General features: G+C 37.4%; 1 protein-coding gene across 1 annotated transcript in view; it reads right to left on the bottom strand.

The window, feature by feature from the left end:
- Positions 1-22,559, bottom strand: part of LOC137256598 (uncharacterized) — an 89,441-nt gene that overhangs the window by 4,013 nt on the left and 62,869 nt on the right. The window contains exon 11 of the mRNA XM_067794473.1: positions 16,750-17,394. Coding sequence (XP_067650574.1) covers positions 16,750-17,394 — 645 coding nt within the window. The remainder of the gene's footprint in view (positions 1-16,749; positions 17,395-22,559) is intronic.

Genomic DNA, 22,559 nt, shown 5'->3' with positions numbered 1-22,559 from the left:
TTCATAGATGCAGAGAGACAACAACTTTCATTGTGTATTTCCCATAGAAACATAGCAGTATGGTACACTGTATATCAATGGGCCATTACCTATCAGGGAATGACCAAAGAAAAAGATACTTGTGAAGGTTTGCAGGTAACTATCAAACCAAGTGCACAAGATGATATTAAACAGCAATTGTAAATAAAAAATGTTAGATTGAAACTGAAGAGTTCCTGTTTCTTGCAAATATAGTCAGGAGAGGATATATGATCTGTCTGCCACCCAAGCATGCCGATGGTATCATAAAACTAGATCAGGCATGCCTCTTTGATCCTAAGAGATGGTTGTGTTAGGGTTAGGACAAGTCACCCTCTAGACTATCCTCAGTCCATTGATCCATGAATAGAAACATTGACAAACATATTCTGTAGCAGTCCCACATAATTTGACATTACTGTATTGAATGCAAAGTTAAAGTACCTCCCAAAATCAGAAAATATAAGCTGCTAATTGGAACAAGACATTTTCTTCCAATTTGGCCCGCCATGACTTGTCACAATGTTGGAAATATGTTTCTCTATAATAAGATATAATTTTTATGATACAAGGTAGGAACATATGACTAGTGGTGTTCTTATAAATTGAAATAAGTGCAGATTGGTTGCAGTAACCAAGCAACCAAGTAATCGATGTCATTGTCTAATAATAGAACACAAATGATTTGGGAACTACTGGCTCAGTCTTTGGAACAATTGACGATGAACATATCCTAGTAGAAGTTGTTGGGGCCTGGAAACATGTTTGATTGTTAAAATACTAACTTCACGAACTGGAAAGTCATGACTGAATATTTCTTGAATACTCCAGGAAGTTTATGTTTGTGATATATGAGTCATCACTTTTAAGTAGCAAGATGCAGCATTTGATATTTATATGCAACGATCTGAATAGGAAAATCTGAAAATGACGCAAACAAATCTTTTTCATTGATTGATTGGTTGTATTGTACCAATCATCAATTATGAGATTTTAACTAATTCCCAACACTACATATGACACAGGATGTATCAGTAGGCCATATTTCATCATCAAACCATAAGTCCACACTGAAAATGTATTGAGTACGCAAAAGAGGGCAGCGAGGACTAGCACAGATGAAACTAGTTCATGAAAGGTTTATATTGGCATATATGCACAACAGAACACCACAGGTTTAAATTAGAGCAATCCAAACAGTTCATGAAAGGTTTATATTTGTACTGATGCAATAGTAATGGAAGATTTATAGAGGCATCTATATGCATAACAGACCATGACGCTTTTATAGATGCATATGTGCATAACAGTTCATGAAAGGTATACATGTATATTGGCACTGATGCATTACAGCTCATAAAAGGCTTATGTAAAGTTGTACGGAAGGATATAGAACAGATAAAAAAAGGTTTATACAAGCATATATGCATAAATGATAATGAAAGGTTTATGCAAGCGTATATGCATGAATAACAATGAAGGGTTTGCATAAGCATAATATCAAAAACTGATAATGAAAGGTTTATAGAAGCATATATGTATCAATGATGAAAGGTTTATGTAAGCATGTATGCACAAATGACAATGAAAGGTTTATGAAAGCATATATCCACAGCTGATTATGAAAGGTTTATGCAAGCATACATCTAAAACTGATAATGAGAGGTTTATACAAGCATATATGCATAAATGATAATAAAAGGTCTATATAAGAATACATCTAAAACTGGTAATGAAAGCTTTATGCAAGGATGTATCGTAAACTGATCATGAAAGGTTCATATAAACATATAGGTTCATATAAAACTGATAATGAAAGGTTTATGTAAGTATCAATGCACACCAGGCCATGAGAAGGGACATGACCATGGTTTCACTTACACTTTACAATTGTGCACTGCCATCAATAATAGGAAGTGCTAGCTAGCAATTCCTTGTGCACTGGCTATGACGCAAGCTGGTCTGTGGTGATGGTCTGACGTTGGTGAGGGTGAGTCATCCCCAATCAAAGTACCAAAGCACATGACTATACCATGCTCCTCCCACAATGTAGCCTTGACACCAAGTATCCGTTTCACTACTCTCACCACTTCATGTCACCAGAAAGGCTTCTCACATTTTGTTACCACCAAAATCATATTATAGACGATTCATTGTATTGGATATATTTCTGGACATTCTTTCTGAAAGTGTTTCAGATTATACAGTGTAGTATTACAAAATCCATGCTGTCAGCTATATATACCATTAAAAAAAAAGGGTGAAGATATTCCATTTTGTCAGCATACCAGCTAATGCAAATACATAAGAGAAAAGGTTATATATCCATACAGATGAAATATGTTCAAAGGAATGGAATAAATTGTCATATTTTCCCATAATTTCTCTTCATCATCTGTGTCCTCCTTGACTTCATCGTCATGCACTTTATCAATCTTGTAACGTAAATCCCAAATCCCTTACAATTCTTGAATGGTATGCAAAAAGAATATTCCTATTTACACATGTGTAAATGTTGAGTGTCCTCAAACATTTCCAGATACAGCTACAAGTGTGCATGTGAAACTTTGATCAGCGAATCTGCTGATGTAGATAAATGCCTTGCAACACCACCCTGCTGGAGGAAGTTGCTAACACATTCAACAACACAATCTGCTTCTTCAGCAATACTCTCCATACTCTCCAGCAATGATAATCACCTGATACAGTCACTATCTGTACCTTCTAAAGTGCTTCCAGTCATGTACTCTCAATACTCTCCACCAGTAATGGCCACCTGATACAGTCACTATCTGTACCTTCTAAACTGCTTCCAGTCATGTACTCTCAATACTCTCCAGCAATAATAACCACCTGATACAGTCACTATCTGTACCTTTTAAAGTGCTTACAGTCATGTACTCTCAATACTCTCCACCAGTAATGACCACCTGATACAGTCACTATCTGTACCCTCTAAAGTGCCTCCACTCATGTACTCTCAATACTTTCCAGCAGTAATAATGACCACCTGATATAGTCACTATCTGTACCCTCTAAAGTGCCTCCACTCATGTATTCTCCATACTCTCCAGCAGTAATAATGACCACCTGATATAGTCACTATCTGTACCCTCTAAAGTGCCTCCACTCATGTATTCTCCATACTCTCCAGCAGTAATAATAACCACCTGATATAGTCACTATCTGTACCCTCTAAAGTGCCTCCACTCATGTACTCTCAATACTCTCCAGCAGTAATAATGACCACCTGATACGGTCACTATCTGTACCCTCTAAAGTGCCTCCACTCATGTATTCTCCATACTCTCCAGTAGTAATAATGACCACCTGATACAGTCACTATCTGTACCCTCTAAAGTGCCTCCACTCATGTATTCTCCATACTCTCCAGTAGTAATAATGACCACCTGATACAGTCACTATCTGTACCCTCTAAAGTGCCTCCACTCATGTACTCTCCATACTGTCCAGCAGTAATAATGACCACCTGATATAGTCACTATCTGTACCCTCTAAAGTGCATCTGCTGCAGGTAATCCAGAAACAAAGAGTGAGTAACTCACACATTTAAAGATAAAAACCCCAGGCTACTAGTTCTCTTGTCACTATATATATAGTCCTGATTCCAGCAGCTTGAAGCTTGTGATGGTGCCATGTGAAGACAAACTATACAGCTAATCCTTATCACAAGAGTCACAGACGCTTCAGATCTCTGATGAAAAACACAAGTCTGTCTGCAAAAACAACTGTTTCTCATCAAAGTAAATATCTAAATAACAAGTTCACATTAAACAAAATAATCTTCAAAGATACCGTCTTTACCAACAGGTAATATGTGAATATTTCTGTACATCAGTCGTTTTCACTGCAATCTGCCAACATAACCAGAAATGTACACCACTGACGTTTATAGTGTCCAATTATTCTCAGCAGTTAACTCCTCAGCCTGATTATCAAGTGCCTAAATCACAGAGATGCTGGCTAACTGCCCACTATGCAAACAAATCACTGACCTCAGTTTCTCCTCCAAATGGCACAATTCTCAAATACCTATAGCATATTCTCAATTGTCATGATGGACTAACTCAACTCACACACACAGCTCAACACAATCTCTTGCAACAGCACACTAAATTTTGTATACTTTTCACAAAAACAAAAATCATATTCTCATTCCTTCAAAAGCAAATGAATAAAAAAACAAAAACAAAAAAAACCCAGCTCTGTGAAAGGGGGAATGAAGTCACATCTTCAATTTTTGGGCATTATATGTGTTTGCAAGACATTACGTTTCCCCCTACTGCTCTACTGCAAAACACAATGGCAAAACTGAAGCAGTCAGTGAACATACAGCAGACAATAGACAATATAATGCTCAGAGTGAATGACTAAATATAACTTCACTGGTGCCATGACCAAGCAGGCAATAATCTTTAACAATACACAGAACATTTTCCTCTTAAATAAGAGAATTCTGGATATGTGACCTTGGAAATGTACTGGGTTTCAAGTTACTTTGATCAGCAATTCTTGTACTGTATATAATGAGTTGTGACATGCAGATCAGACTAAAAACAATTTCACCCCAAATGATATTCACTATATTGAAATAAATGTTGAATAATGACAGGAGCCATGAAATTTATCATAAATACAAACTGCATAGTAACACTGCAATTATTTGTCTACTGTAATGTTTTTCCTGTGGAACGAAAGTTACACCCCAGGCACCATGCAGCCTGTTTTCCACAAAAATATTTCATAAAACATAAAATCATCCAGATCCTATAGACTTCTCATTCAGCATAAACCTGCAAAAATGGTCCTGGTGCAGACAGACCAAAAATCATAAGAATGGCAAAACATATGATTCAAACTCATAAACGCTGAATTCTGAACATGTGAGAATGTAAAATGGAACAAAGAATCATTCAGAATCATGTTTGCTAACACTAACCCTACTTGAAAGTACACATTATATGTATCGTAACAGACAGTTCCTAACTTAAAAGCAGGAGCTGACATAATAATAGAATTATCTTTGCATGTGAATCTCAATATTTTTGTCAAATTGTTTGGCAAGATGTCTGCCAGTGCAGAAAGTTAAGAATCTATTTTTATCTTCACAGTAAGACTTTGTCTTCTTCAGAAGAGGACTGCAGTGGCCATATTCTGGATTACTCAATCATGTCAGAAGGTATGCCTGTGATGATCAACCTCACCAATCACAGGAATATTATCTTACCTAATCATAGCAAAACATGTACCTGTGAGGATCATCCATACCAATCACAGTAACATTATCTCAATCATGTCAGAAGGTATGCCTGTGATGATCAACCTCACCAATCACAGGAATATTATCTTACCTAATCATAGCAAAACATGTACCTGTGAGGATCATCCATATCAATCACTGTAACATTATCTCAATCATGTCAGAAGGTCTGCCTGTGATGATAACCTCACCAATCACAGGAATATTATCTTACCTAATCATAGCAAAACATGTACCTGTGAGGATCATCCATACCAATCACAGTAACATTATCTCAGTCATGTCAGAAGGTATGCCTGTGATGATAACCACACCAATCACAGGAATATTATCTTACCTAATCATAGCAAAACGTGTGCCTGTGAGGATCATCCATACCAATCACAGTAACATTATCTCAATCATGTCAGAAGGTATGCCTGTGATGATCAACCTCATCAATCACAGGAATATTATCTTACCTAATCATAGCAAAACGTGTACCTGTGAGGATCATCCATACCAAACACAGTAACATTATCTTAATCATGGCTAAAGGTCTGCCTGTGAGGATCAACCTCACCAATCACAAGAATATTATCTTACTTGACTAAAACCTTAGAAATAAAACTGGAACAAGAGTTTTCTTTTTTCATATTTATGACTTTCTTAAAGGTCACATGCAACGTAAAATACAACTTTGCAGATTCTGGTACTTTTCGGTATGCACTTACCGAAACAAATCATAAAAAATGCCAATTCAACCTATAAAGTTGAAAAAAAACGCAATGAAAAAAAAGCCCGCGAAATCGGAGTTCAAACGTTTCACTAAATTCCCCCCAGCGCTGGGGGGAAAACTGGTTTCAACTGCTGTGCTGCGCTGCGTCCATAACGCATGCGCAGTGAATAGGTTCGCGGATCATGAAACAGTATGCATGCCCAGCGTCTGAGGTCGTGAGCAGTAGTCTATTCTTGGTTGTGTACACAAACAAGTAATTAATCTACTCGTTACGTAAAACAACTTGTTGATTGTGGTAAGCAGTCTCTGTCACAGAAAGCTCGATGTCTGGTTTATTGACACCTATATGTCTGTCTGCCTGTCTGCTAAAGACAACATGCAATTTGAACTTAACACCTATCAGTCTATACGACATAAAGAAAATAAGTTGATTTATGACTCGTGCACCCGAGTCCCGTGTCTGCCACATTATGTAATTAGGCACGTGTGATACACATGACGTTTTTATGTCTGTAGGTTGCAAACAAACTACATTCATTTTTTTCGGATGACTGGATTTGACGGAAACTGGTGCAAACTCTTGTCAGTTTCAAGTCCTGCTTTGTACTTGGACAAATGACAGATTCCAGCCAGGCAGTAGTTTACCATCACTACAGTGATGATTTTTTATTGGATCGAGCACAAATTCAGAGAACATGTATTTTCCAAACCCAACATCTCTATATACATTCTTCGTGGATAACGACTTCTTTTCGTGTATATGATTTTGTTTGACAACAGTATATGAATCCATACTGAAACGACGCATCAAGTACACAAAAAGAAGTTGTTATCCATAAAGAATCTTACTTTCTTGTGTGACTGGCTATACTTCTAAAATGCCCATCAAACAGATCATCTTTCTGTACACACAATGAACCCTCAGCATATCAGCAAATGAACCAGCCAATCGGAAGCCGTCGTTACACTTGAATGCATAGCCACCCGCTATGACTGGGTTCGGTCTCCCGAGGGCTTCGTTTCGGGGGAAGTAAGCCCAAGTACAAAATATTGCACTTTTGAACCGCGATTGTACGCTTATAATTGTGTTTATTTGTTTTTTTAAAAGCAGCAATGTATATTATATGTCATGAATAAGTGATAAATGTGTTTTAATTATGTTTGATTTTTTGGTTGCATGTGACCTTTAATGATTTTGTTACATTTGGACCATGACAAAATTCTTTGATTTTGAAATCGTTCATAATGTGGAGGGGAAATATAGTGTCACAGTTGTTATCGATTTATCAGACTGCATACATGAGTAATATTCAAATATACTGAACTAAAAAGGGATCATTCACCTACTTGGGGATGTTTTTAGCATTGAGGACTGGGTACTATATAAACTGTAAAAATTATCCCCAAAGTTATTCATGATTCCTCAAAGATATTGTTCAGTATGTCGGTTATGTGTTCACACTGATACCACACTACACTACAGATAGCTAATAACACTTGTATCAGGTGTTTAATATCGAGCATCTTGTTTGATGTGACCTGTGACTGAGAAAACAATTACAGTAAACAGATGACAGAATTGAGCTCTTAAACCCCATATCATACAGCTTATATGATCAGCTTTACCATGACATATTACAGGAAATTAGAGATCAGTAAAGTTAGATATGAGCAGCACTGTCACTATAATAACTTTATCTGTTGCAATTCAGCCCTTACAAGTATCATGAAACTTTACCATATTCATCATATTAAGCGCCCACTATACCAACCTTCAAGCAATCTTCACGAATACTCCAAGCTAAGATGAATAACTGATCATCCATACTTTCATGTGTATATTAATGAATATTTTGCTGAAAGGATGTATTATTGCCCAGTAGAAAATACTATTTCAGATTCCTCATGTTAAAATTAAGTCCATTAATACTTGATCTAGGGAAACTAATTAGAGTTTTAAAAACACCATTTTAAGTGACCAGAGCATTTATTAAATCTAATGCGGTATGAGTGCATGTCCTGCATGTTCTCAGCAGATCCGGTAATGTCAGTCAGATGTCAAGAGGTCAGTAATACCTGCAGCCCTCCATCCCAAACTGTAGGTCACTGTGACCCTCATCCTGGTATCACATGCACCTTGTAGCTATTGATAACCACATCTTCCTTGACATTTCCATGGGCTTCAGAAGGATATCACTTGAAGAACACTGTACAAATCATATTTACCTTATGTAACAGACCTCTGACAAAGACAAAAAGGTAGTTATAAACCTTACTAGGAATGGTTGAAGTTCACGTGGGGAGTACCTTTGGTGGTTTAAATTGAATTAAACTTTAATCAGCATGACATGATGATTATAACATTACTGGGGAATGATTGCTCATATTGCTTGACATTACACAAATACTGTTTGCCATTAACCCTGAAAAGTTGAGGCCCAAAGGACCCATCACCATTAAACGTTGTGGGTTTTGATCAGAATGTGTAGGCATTATATTTTAGCAACAAAATAGGTAATTTCCAGCAACTTGTTTGAGGTTATAAAACCATACATTAGTAATCTAAATTGCTTCCTTGACAGTGATATTCATTTCACTTACAGACAACAGATGCTGATCAAGATAAAAACTAGAAAGTACTGAATACTTCCTGAAATATAATACTCTTAGTTATTAAGGATAAAAAGCTCTCAGCCATCATGACCTGCAGAAAACAAAAGCTGTGGGTCCAAGTTGTTTTCAGTTGGCTTCAGGCCTAGGGACCATCATTAATTTCAAATGCTGAACACGAATGCTAACAAGTTAAACAAGGAGCATCATACTGAATCACAAAATGTTCATATCGTAAAAAGTTCAAAGATCTATATTTTTCCATGTTGCTTCTGAAACACCATTGTTCATCATGAATGTTAGGACAGTCTCCAGATACAAATACACAAGTGTGCCACGAAACCCATCACAAGTCAACATGACATATGCATTCTACGTACAGTAAATGAGCATGTCAAGAAAATATGAAAATGACACATCTGTGAGAAAAAGTTACCTTAATATTGAGGTCCCTGTCATGATGGGATCTCAAATGACTAATTCCATCTCAACACAGCTTTAAAGAAAGACATAGTTCTTTGATTAGATTTTTTAAGCATTTTTAACAGCAACCTAATTTTGAATGCCACACTATTGCAACCGCAGCACTTGAGCTCAAGTTTTACTGACTAAAACAGCACATCCCTCCCATCCGCCCACTACATACTGCATTGCACAGCAAGGAGTGGTCATCTCACTACATACATTCTCAGTCCTCCACTACACTCAACAAAATTTCCTCATGATACATATCTCCAGGCTTGACCAATTATCTGTGTCAAACAAGTGTTTTTACTACAGAATGTTTAAGCAGTCTGCATACAATGAAACCTATCTGTCATCTCTGAATGTTCGGAAATACAGAATCACGCTTACAAAATTTTGTTGCTCCTCCCATGAATTGTTAATCAAAACAGGTAGATATATTGAAATAAAGATGATAGAATATGTAAAATGAGTGATTCGAACCTAATTGAAGATGAATATCATTTTCTTTGTGCCTGTCCAGCCTATCACCCTTTGAATGATAAGTATATTATGAAATATTACATTGTGCATCCCAATATTTATAAATTTTAACCTATTCTAGCAAAGGACCCCTGTAAAAATTATCACTAGTTTTTTTTAACCATGCCCTTCTACACAGAAGAAATGTACTCTCTACTGCCTCATAATGATACAAACAGTATTTGGCCTCTTAAGTGCAAATAAAGATAATAGAGATACACCTGAAACAGACTGCTGATATGATAACATGCTAACATGTTCATCAGGCCATAATCTGGCATGATTTAAAAGTGTATTATAACTTAACATGCCACAGCAACCCCCCATGAAAATTCACTAACAAGTTGGGGCAGAGACCGCATATATTTACTGGCCCAACTGGGTTTTTACTAGCTACGGGCTAGCGGGCCAGTGGTCATTTCACACACTGTATGTATGCCATATTTATGTAATATGGATGCATATTATAGATAGAAATAGTTCTACATGTTCTAAGTACTAGAAGTTAGTTCCACACAGGTCAATACAACTTGACCAGATATAAATATATTCATGGAAACAAATAAGGGAACACATGACCACACAAGTGGCATGGTGGGCGAGCTGTCTAAGGCGCCAGGCTAGTGATCCAGCAAGGTTGAGGTTTCGGGATCGAGCCTACCTGTGACCGGGTGTAAAAACCTTGGAGTCAACTTTGTGTGCAGACTCTTTCAGTGTTGTCACAACCCCTAGTGTACAGTACACAACCCTGTGCACTTGTCATATCTTCCTACAAACCTCTGTTCTAATACGGCCATATTTCGCGGTTCTCATAAAATCCCCTAGCAGCTAAAAATGGCAGTGACATCCAGTGATCGAGGGGAAAATACCAGTGCCTTGAGCATGCACTAGTGCGTGGATATGTGTGCTATAAAACTATCCTATCTATCTATCTATCTATCTATCTATCTATCTATTTATTTATCTATCTATCTGTTTAAGTGTTCTTTTAGTTATTTCACCCACAGTGTAATTAATACATACCTTGGGAAGAAATCTGGAAAATAATAATGGAACACTTGTACTTTCATATGTTTCCTTATTCCTTTTCCATGAGGATACATACATACTGAATTATATAATAATAAAATGAAATAAACAGAAATGTTCAGTATATCCAGGTTGTGCCCCGACTCAGCATAATCCACCTAACTAGAACTCTAGTCACTACTAACGCCAACAACAGTCATCATGAAGGCTTGTCAATTTCAACTGGAAATCTTACATCTGTGAATATAGGCAAGCCTACTTTAACTAGTTCACAAATATTGAAGCCAAGTGATAAGGAGACAGACTTGATGTTTGGGGACTAACAATGTTAGAGATAATACTGCTTTAAGTGTATGTTAGTATGGGATTCAGTACAGTCATAGAGGTATGATCATGTAGTGGAATGAGGCCTGCATGGCGTCTTATACCCCTGAGGAGCCCCATACTCCTGAACAGAGAGCGGGCTAGACAGTGTTGGTGTAAACCTTTCTCCCACTTTCCAGACGGTTTATCCACTACAAAGAAATCCATTTGGAGGGGAGTGGAAATATTATTCTGTATTGTCACCTTTATATGACTTTACAATCAGTAAGTGTTGTGAAAAATAAGTTGTTACATTGTTATTGTCACTACAACATTAAATAAAAAATGGGCATTATTCTTGAGTTGGTTTACTTTATTACCATATTTCTCATGTTAACAAAACATTTACAAAAATTGTTCTTTTCATTCACTTTTCAGAACTTTGAAATATGTAACATTACCTTCACACAACACCATTTTTTTGTGGATTTTTTTAGATTTTTCAGTAGGAGACAGAAGGCAAAGAAGCAAAACATGCATAAAACACAAGTAGTTGATTTCAGCCTATTTCCCCCTTTATGACAGTGCTAGAAGTTGGCTAAGATTTGCCCCGAGTATTCCTTCCCTCTCTAGCAGAGGCAGACCGTGTGTTAGTCGTTGAGGAGCATCAGATTTGGGAAGTTTCCATGTGAAGGGAAACTAACATACATAAAAGTTTACTGCAAAAACACATTTTGTCACCTTCCATCAACAAGGTAGTACAGAGATATGACTAGCATGACAAAATATCTATTGTCCTGCTCATAAGGGGTACACAAACACGTATATTTGATGTTGATGTCCAGCACAGTTTTGCCAGGAAATACCTTTATATGCAGCATTTGTTATACCTGCCTGCCTGACTGGTCGGGGTGGGTTATTTTTAACATAGACTGTCAGATTATCAAATTCACCTGCCTGACGGTTGTGTTAAACTTTAGACATGTATATGAAGATATTCATCAGATTCAGTATAATAAATCATTATAAATTCACTCGTAAAAATAAATGATTATTTCCAACTGGATGATAAACTGTTGCTTGTCAAACATGAGTTATTTGTAGGCAGGTAAGTTTGGGTCAGGGCTGGCAAGTTTTACAGCAAACCAGTCCTGTAGTATTTTTCAAATGTTTGGGAGTTTCATATGTGAATTGAAGAGATCAAATGTCTAATCAAAACAAGCAAGTGCTTTCCTGAAAAGTTGCAAATCACTCTCAAACATGAACAAAACTGTTGTGCTGAGATTATCACAAAATACATGTACGATTTTGCTTGGCACAGCTTTGCAGCTTGAGAGCTACTTGTAAATGACAGTTAACTAAGGCTTTGAATGTGACATAGAGTTTTATGGTCTGTTAAGGAGATAAACCTACTGTGTTTTGAAATTGGATGCAGTCTAACTGTAGAGTCGAGTGATATTTCAGTTATAGAAGCAAGAGCTACACAATATATAGTTCTGGTGGGTTATTCCATATTGTACATTCTACCTTGGAAAAAGATTGAAACAGACTGCGCAGTCATATCCCAATATCAAACATATTTTTACCTGTTGTATTCTTGGCCAGATGGCCTTCAATTCTGAATAAAGTAATCTAAAAATATTTTTAAATGTTCATCTCAACCTGCCTGGCAAAATGTAGAGGTGTATTTTAGGTATGAGATTAAGTACTCAGTTGCCGACCTGAATGAAAGGCTGTTTTGCTTGAAAACAAGACAAAAAGTGCAAATTCCAGTCAGCATGTTAAAGATACATATCAATGAGAACATGTTCCTGTTTAGCCCAAGAATATAGGCAAGTACGTGATTGCTACAAATGTCATGGAAATCTAAGATTCATGTTACTTACAGCTTATCTGTTCAAAAAGTTCAAAATAGCAGGAATATGTCATTTTAATTTCATACCGCTAGAAATATGTGCTTCTTTTGAACTATTGTAGTGTATTTGACTGATCTAATCTGAAGAAATAGTTGAACCAAGCCTAGACACCCACGAGAGTTAACACAAGACATAGAACAAAACAACCTCTTTTCCATGAGGAGCTGCTGTGCTCCACACCAGACAGCTATCTGACTTGAATTCTGTTATCTTGCAGCTCTCTCATGTGATACATGGACTGGAACCCTCGTCCAGTAAACATGATAATTGTGGCCATAAAGTTTTCCGCTAATATTAGACTTTCAGCAGTATTAATTGGTGATCTATCATCAAAGCTGGATCATAATTTCAATGAAATCTGAGACATATGAACTATAAGCTTTACAGGTCAAATCTACCCATCAAGATGCGGGTTAGAACTGGTCTTCAGTAACCATTGTTTGTCGTAAGACGCAATCGTGTGGTTCAGCTTGCTACTTGGTTGACATGGCTGTCATTGTATCCCAATTCCATAGACTGATGCTCATTGCTGTTGGTCATTGGATTGTTTGGTCCTGACTTAATTATTTACAGACCTCTGCCATATAGTTGGAATATTGCTAAGTGTGGCCTAAAACCAAACTCACTCATCTAATCATGGTGGCTTTTTAAAAATATTTTGATCTTTGCCATGTATGGACTAAAAAATTTACTCACTTCCTGCCGATATACATAACAAATTTGATTTCATGATTAAAGAACAGAATTTGCTGCTACTGCTATTTTCTCAGACCCTAGTGTCCTTTTTATAAGCAATGTGATGTTAATATTAATATCATGAACACATTAACTATATGGCCCTCTTTGTTTAACTAACAATCGCAGTTTCACTTTCTGAAGTTAGGTTTGCTTTGGACACATAAAGGCAAGGACGTATAGTGTATAATGAAACTGAATAATCTGGATTCTAAATGTTCCTTTCAACCTGTTTTGGACTGGGGAGTAACAAGAACAACTTGCAAGTGATTCCATGCCATTTGATGGCTGACAAAACAGTAACTTTTACATTTCTGCCTCCACTAACTAAATACATTGCACAATGACCACAGCATATCTGTTTCTTGACTGGCTCATTGTTAACGGAGTGGACTGGCTTTGTGTTTTCAGTATTACACTGTGTCTGTGATTTCATGCCACTGTCTACAGTTTTTGTACCTTACTGATTAAATAAACATTCGGTAAAGTATATCAGGATCTGTTATGAGGGACTTCAATTGTTTACAATCATGGTTAATTAGATGTATTGCCACAGCTTCTTAGTTCACAAGGTTTCAGTATATATAACCTGACAAAAACAATGCCAATGTACTGAAAACAATGTCACTTATGTAGAATGCAGTTAATAGTATCATTGTTTTGATCAGTGAGACTTCCATACCTAAAATTATCAAATATGGCCATAATTGAAGATAAGGTCCCACTGAGTCATATTTTAAATTACTTTTATTTCACACTAATCGGCAATAAGAAACAGTTATTAATGATCGTATAACTAATTTCCAATGTGAACCTGCTTCCATAAGATGAAGTTTTTCAGCACTTCCATAGCTGGATGTTTGCCTGTAGTTTAAGTGTTTAAGGGTTATGGTTATAATACTAAATAACACTACATCCATGTTTACATAGTGGTCAAGAATGACAACAAATTAATATCAATAAAAAATGTCACCAAGAACACTGGCTTAACATTACAAACTTTGCATACCTTTACATAAAGTTTGACCATCATCATCATCATCATCATCATCATCATCATCATCATCATCATCATCATCATCATCATCATCATCATCATCATCATCATCATCATCGGAATTCCATGCATAAATAGTAAGGATTTGATGTCATACTTATGACTAAAATTTATTTTAATCAATCAATAATGAAGTACAATGTCAAATAATCGGCTGAAACATTAAGAATTTCTAATCTTATTGTGTTCTTTCCATAGTTCATAACATTTTAAAATTCAATAAGACATACAAAAACATGAATCAGTTATATTGTAATGAAAATTCCTCAACTATTGGAATTCTGCTAATCTGATGGAACAGATTATGTTACCAATAAATATTCAAACTGAAAAGTAAGCAAATACGAACTTTGAGATAATCTAAACGCCCAACTCAGTCCAGGTGTCAAATTACCTGATTTGTATTAATTAATGATCAGCTGACAGAGAACTCATCCAGGAGTGATAGATACCCTAACACTCTCTCCAGTTCAGATCCATCTCTACAGACATTTACATGAAAAACACCAATTTACACTTAAAAAGCTGTTCTTGCTTCATTGCTTTTATACTTTACATCATAACTTGTATCTAGACAGGAAGCAATGTGCAGCGTGCTTCGGAAAGTTCTTATCTCAATTGTCAACAACCAAATACCATCCTCTGCACTCTACCTGCCCACCAAGAATGATATAGCAAGACTATATGTGCTAACCGTTTCTCGAAAGTTTCAGCCATATTGATAGTGAGACTCAACACCTTAAACAAAGTCAAATCTATCAGCCAGCCTCATGGTTATGATAACACTTACAGTTTCAGTACATTTGAGAAATAAACAAAAATGAATAAATTTTTTCACCAGCACCTAAGACACTAACACCAGAATGTATGTAACTTCCCCTTCACTCAGTAGCCCTTCCACCCAGGTAAACTAAAACAACATCCAGAACCAACGCAAGACCTTTGTTAATGGAATTGCAATCTGCAATTTCTCTTTCAGTCATAGTTTCAAATGACAATTATTTAAGTTTAATAAGGTAACTTAATAATTGTTTACATGCTCAGGGTAAAAATCTACCCAAAATTATGTTTTGGTGAGCAAAAAATAGTTGTCTTCTATGCAGACAAACTAAACGTGACAAAATGAAAGGCCATATCACAGTGTGGTACAGTTAGAGATCTTATACTGAACAAGTAGATGGTCAACATAACAGGAAATCCTGAGTCCTTGGGCAGAGCAAGTTGTCAATGATTCCAACATACTTGTGTTAACTATTTGTTGAAATTGTTATGTCAGATCTCTCACTGCACTGTTGTTTCAAAGAGTTTTGTCGATGACAAAATGTTACATTCAGTGTTGTGAGTGACAAAACTGAGGTGACACTAAAAACAGTAAGCTGATTTAACTGCCATTTGAATCCTCTCATTATCCATTTAGAAAAAATAAACGTGCATTGAATGAAAGATCTGAGTGCTTCTGCTGGTAATCCAATAGTTAATTTTTATAAATGATCAATAAATTTAACAACTTCTAAATATTTTTAACGAAACAAAAAAATTGTTTTAAAAAAAACTGTAATGACAAATACTACTTGTGTTAAACTTTAAGTGATATACAGCACCATTCATGAGGGCCATATTTCCCAATGAAATGTTTAACCACTTCTGCTCATGCATTGCAGGCTCTACAGAGGCTATTCAGTAGTTGTGTTTAACTCTAAAAACTATCAACATAACATGCTGCCCCTTTCACGCGCGTAATGCCTGACGCAATCCTATATTCATGATAAAACGTCATCTATCCTTCATTTCAATAAATGAAGTGATTACCCCCTCTCAGCCTGACTAAACAAATAGAGGCTGCAGAATGATTACAATCTTCACAAGGCTGGACTGCTGCAACATTAATGCTCAGCAACCATTCAATAATCATCTACACAAAACAAGTGGATGTTAGCAGGAGGTTGAAAACAGTGGCACAAAAAAGACAAGTGTCAGTACAGTTGTTCAAGGTATCAGCAGCGCTGTCAACAATCACAGTTCAATGACATGCAATCAATACCAATCAACACCTGTGATGATGGTTACTGTTGAGTTATTGACAACGTTTTTTTACCTGTAACGGGCGCTGACAACTGACATCGCCGGGTAGTGGTGCCAATGTGGTGCCAATGTCAATCATTGCCGGCCGGGGCTGTGCAGTGTCAACACTAACGGTACCCACAACAGTTGCACCTGGGTGCACCAGCGCCGACGACCGTGACGGCTGCAGGGAGTGCTGGTGGCAACTGTTCTCATGACCAGGTGTGTGTGGCTGGGTGGTGTTAGAGACGACTATACTACTGGATGCTGGGAGAGAAGGAGGAAGGAGGGTGCCGGCTCTGACACAGTGGCCACTGCCGCCGCTGCTGCTGCTGCTGCTGCCGGTGTTGTTTAGTGGGTGATGACTCACTCCTGCCTTCACCGATGAATCATCCCCAGCTCTAGTACCACTGATGTACACATTGCCACACTCTGGGCTACAGGGACCTTGCTCAGTGCTGGACATACCGTCACATTTACCCAGGCCCCAACTGGACAGTTGGACATCTGCACAATGGTCATTCTCACCAATACACACTTTGCCATACTGATGGCTACAGGGACCCTGCCCTGTGTTGGACACACTGTCATATTCACCAAGGGCTGGCTTGGTCATCAGCACATTTGGACACTGGTCAATCCCAGCAGAAGACAAGGGCATGACACACATGTCTGCAGCCTGAAAGGAACAGTTTCAGTTTAGATACACATATATGTCACAAGATCATAAACATATCATTGTTCCCATGCTCAAAGTAGCATCACATTTATTGTAACTGATTGATAATTTGTCAGCTAATCAGTGAGCCAGTATGTGTGGCATGTCAGTTCAACATTGTACATACTGAATAAGACACAACAGTTGCTGCACTGGAGATTAATACAATATAACACAGTAAGATTTAAAAACACCCAAACATGCATTTCAAATGTTCAAGATTTTTTAATTGCCTTGCTCAGCATAAATTTTCTTTCTGAGAAGACATTCACAAACTACTTACATTTAATGTGATTCCATACTTTCCACTGCATGCATATCTCCCTTGTGGCATTATTTCTTTTGTAAACAAGCAAATTGTGTGTAATAGCTACCAAGTCATTAACCCCTTCACTGCAGAGGATATTGATAGGAGGCTAAAGCCATATTCTGTTCACAAAAATACATTATTAGTTTACTCACTTTATGTATTGATAAGAGACTAACAATTATTTGCTCTCCGGGATCACTAAATCAGGTGCTTGATTTAATTGATATCGGGTATCAGATATCAGGTATCCACAGACGCATTATAAGTAAACTGTCATATTCAGTACAGGTCAACTGTCATATTCACTACAGGTCAACTAACTGTCACACTCAGTACAGATCAAATGTCACACTCACTACAGGTCAAATGTCACATTCAATACAGGTCAAATGTCACACTCACTACAGGTCAACTGTCACACTCACTACACATCAACTGTCACATTCAGTACCAGTCAACTGTCACACTCACTACAGGTCAACTGTCACATTCAGTACCGGTCAACTGTCACACTCACTACAGGTCAACTGTCACATTCAGTACAAGAGGTCGACCTGTGAAGGTCCCGGGGTAGAATAGGCCTTCAGAAATGCGTGCCATAAAAGGTGACTGTGCTTGTCGTAAGAGGCGACTAACGGGATCGGGTGGTCAGGCTCGCTGACTTGGTTGAAACATGTCATCGGTTCCCAATTGCGCAGATCGATGGTTATGTTGTTGATCACTGGATTGTCTGGTCCAGACTTGATTATTTACAGACTGCCGCCATATAGCTGGAATATTGTTGAGTGCGGAGTAAAACTAAATTCACTCACTCACTCAGTGAGTCAACTGTCACATACACTCATTACAGGTGGTCAACAAAATTGCAACAACTAACATCATCAATCAACAATTATCAAAAATGGCCTTTTAGTTTGCTTATAATCCCTCATAACTAGCTAGTGCTGACATAAAAATAATATAAAAAAAACAAACATAAACACAAACAAAACAAAACCCAACCCAACCATTCAATGGTTCACACCCACAGGTTCCAGCAAATTTCCAAACTAAAATTTCATTCAAATTCAACATGCAACACAAACTTCAGGTGGCCATATCTTTATGTCAAGGCATCTCCTTTTTCGATGAAACACCAAGTGGCCTGGCAAGCCCATGTACAAAATACACATTACATCAGAAAGTGCACAGTAAAACTCCTAATCATCATCATCATCATCATCATCATCATGATGAATGTACTTGTCATTCAGGTTCCACTTGTCCAAAACCTGGAGTCAAGTCCTGGAAGAAGCGGTGACATGTACTTCTGTACAATTATTTGTACTATTTTGTAGAGTAATGGACTAGCTAAAAGGGGTTCAACATTTTTGTGAGAGCCATATTTTTTCAAAACAAATTTTGTTTCCTCCAGACTGCTCATCAGATGTCCTAAGGTATAGTGATACCATTAAACATATATCATTACTGTGTCTGACATAAAAAAGGTTCTTAAATTTTCCATCTCCCCTTACTGCTGTTCAGTCACACCTTTTTATAAACCGATGACATAATATAAAGTGTAGCAATTTTTCTTTTACTCTTTTAATATATTTTGATACACATGTAGATGGCTAGCATAGCCCTTGTAGTACTGTTAAGTAATACAGTTTTGTTCGATAAAACAACTCAGGATTAGTCCATGATTTCATCAATATTTCTTCAAACTCCATGGAAAATGTGGTGTGAAATTCCCAGGTTTTTCAGGTCTTGTGGGAATCCTGTATAAGTGAATTGTAATCGTTGGTGAAATGGTGCTGAAAGTTTGTAACAGTTGAAAGGGTTAACAAGGAAATGGAAAGCGGCCCCTGAGTATGACATGTCAAGGTGATCTCTGCATGTCAAAATGATAAGGAGCCATCACACTCAGTGTAGGGGTATCACATGAATTACATTTACTGCTTGTACATCACAAAAATAACAGATATGATCACTTGAAATAAAAGTAATGCTTATGAAGGTTAAAAAATGTTAACATTTCTCATAAAAAATATATGCAATCTGCAACAATAAGTAGAAAAGTCAGGGCATCTTTGTCATAAATACATTTAAAGAAAACATTTACAGTGTTAGTAAACATAAATATACATGAATATATATATCTATCTGTTTGGTCTGTTCAACTGAAATCACTTCTCCCTGAAGATACATGACTGAAACATGTAGAAGATCTGTGTTGTGTTATTATTTCGGAAACTACTTCTTATATATCTACAACTGTACGCTTGGTATTCTCATCACTTTCTTTCTTTATATATAATATATATATATATATATATATACCCTCGCCCACATCACCTGGGGAACAAGCAGTTCACTTAACAGTGTGGAATAAGAATCTCATACAACTGGTGACCTAAACGAAAGATATTGTTTCAGGACAGGTAATAGTGTTCACTCATTACACAACTGGTAGCCAAAACAACATTCATTGATAGGAGATAGTACAGTTGTCACAAGACACATGAACAAGGCCATCACTTAGAAATCATATCCCGCCTTCAAGCACCTCTTCATAACCTTCCAAGAAAATCATTGAAAACACTGATGAGACAAAATTCCTAAAAATCAGATTGGAAATACACATATAACAGAATACTCATGATCATGCAAGGTCCATTGACCAGTTACAAATGAGCTGACAAGTTAATATAACATCAGTTTCCACCACCTGTCTTAACACAACAGTAACCAGGATTTTATTGTTCTCAAAATGCCCAAGGATACTGGGGTAGTTAAGATAACACATGCTGTTGCCAGTCACAAGAAGCCACTAACATGAGTATGAACGATACAAATGGCTGCTGGCAGGGAATAATACTTTGAAGAAAAATAATGCAGCCTTCGTTGCCAGTATTTATCACTAAGGTGACACCAAAGAGAATCAAAATGATGTGAAGGTGAATTGCCCATAACCAGACAGTATTTGGGATTCAAATCCATGACCATCAGATCATGTCATATCAAAGGAATGCAACTCTGGGCCTATATTTTCGAAGCTCTCTTAGTGCTAAGATAGTCATAAGTTCATGTTAATGTATGGCTAAGAGAGTTTCGAAAATCTAGGCTCTGTACAGCAAACTGCATCCTCCAAGACAATAACTAGTACTGGAATTGTTATGGTTGAAGTGTAAGAGTAAAAAATGGCACCAAGGTTCAAGAATGTGGAGATGTGTGGAAAGGGTTTTAGTCAAGTCTGATTTGAAACATGGTTCATGATAAGATCTTAGACCAAGAGAGGTGAGGTGATTTACAGATCAATTCCTCCCCCAATGTTGGTGGTACAACTGCCATTATTACCTGCATGCACCTACTCACACACGCTCATGTCATCCTTGATATACATGTCATTACACCCCCAGTATAACTGACTTAACACATTTGGCTTTACAGTTAATCATGGCACGTAAGGTGATGCCACTTATTTCTGATTCCCTGACAGTTTTGTTTTAGTAGTGTGTCAATTAGATGGGGAAGTACATGTGGTAATATCCTACTGCCAAATGTTTTGTTTCCAGCAAGCTACAACAACTCTCTTGATTACATGGTGTGGGTATACAATGAGCTGAGCCTTACAACAACAACACAGCCCACCAGCTTGGAAGCCTCAGTATTCTAGTAATTCTACTGTCCTTTGTGAACAGATCTGACTCTATAATATGATATTTTATTATTGTATGACCTGTTTTAGCCACATTGTGGCTGAAATATTGCTGACATGACTATCAATAAGAAACTCACTCACTAGAAACCTGTGTGGCATTATGCAAAACTACCTTAGCAATACGACAGTCATAAGTCTACGTTGAGGTATAGGTGTTACAATCAACTTTAAGTGTTCAGATTGCTTTCTCTGGTACCAAGAACCCACATGCACAAATCTATCCTAGTTAAGGTGACCATAACTTTAATACATCAGCATGGGTTGACAACAGCCGCAGAGTTAACACGGCACTGTCCCACAGCCACTACAGTGTCAGTCTTCATCCAAGCAGGCACTATGACAAATACCTCAGCCACCTAATCCTTTTTTACTGACTCTTACAACATGCATGAAGTACTCCATGGATAGGGAACTCAGCCTGCTACTGAGGATCCTAATACCTACCAGAACTGCTACAGCAGGTGCCCCAAAACATGTTCTTTTAAAAGCAATATTAGCTCACACATTGATAAAGTGTATAACAACTGACAGGAAATTCCTCCATTCAGCAGACAATTATTATCTGTCAACTAATATTAAAACAGTGGGTCCTAAATGTTGTCTTGACCCAAGGACCACAAGTAGCAATAGTTGCAAGTCAAGGACACGGTATACACGATGAAGTAGGCTGCACAATAAATAGAGTCTACAGGCTACCATAGAGGTTCTAGCTGACAGTGGACCACAAGTAGTAATACCAGTGAGTCAAGAGGCTACCATAGAGGTTCTAGCTGACAGTGGACCACAAGTAGTAATACCAGTCAGTCAAAAGGCTATCATAGAGGTTCTAGCTGACAGTGGAGTAATACCAGTGAGTAAAAAAGCTACCATAGAGGTTCTAGCTGACAATGGACCACAAGTGGAAATACCAGTGAGTCAAAAGGCTACCACAGAGGTTCTAGTTGACAGTGGACCACAAGTGCTAATACTCAGTGAGTCAAGGGGCTAGTATAGAGGTTCCAGCAGACAGTGGCAAACAAGTAGTAAAATTAGTGAGTCAAGAGGCTAGCACAGCAGTTCCAGCTGACAGAGTAGCACAAGTAGTGACATAAGTGACTCAAGAGGTTACGATAG

The sequence above is a fragment of the Haliotis asinina genome, chromosome 11, assembly GCF_037392515.1.
Source record: "Haliotis asinina isolate JCU_RB_2024 chromosome 11, JCU_Hal_asi_v2, whole genome shotgun sequence".
Taxonomy (NCBI): Eukaryota; Metazoa; Mollusca; class Gastropoda; order Lepetellida; family Haliotidae; genus Haliotis; species Haliotis asinina.
The sequence above is the reverse complement of the archived record's forward strand: the minus strand, read 5'-3'. Positions and strand labels throughout refer to the sequence as shown.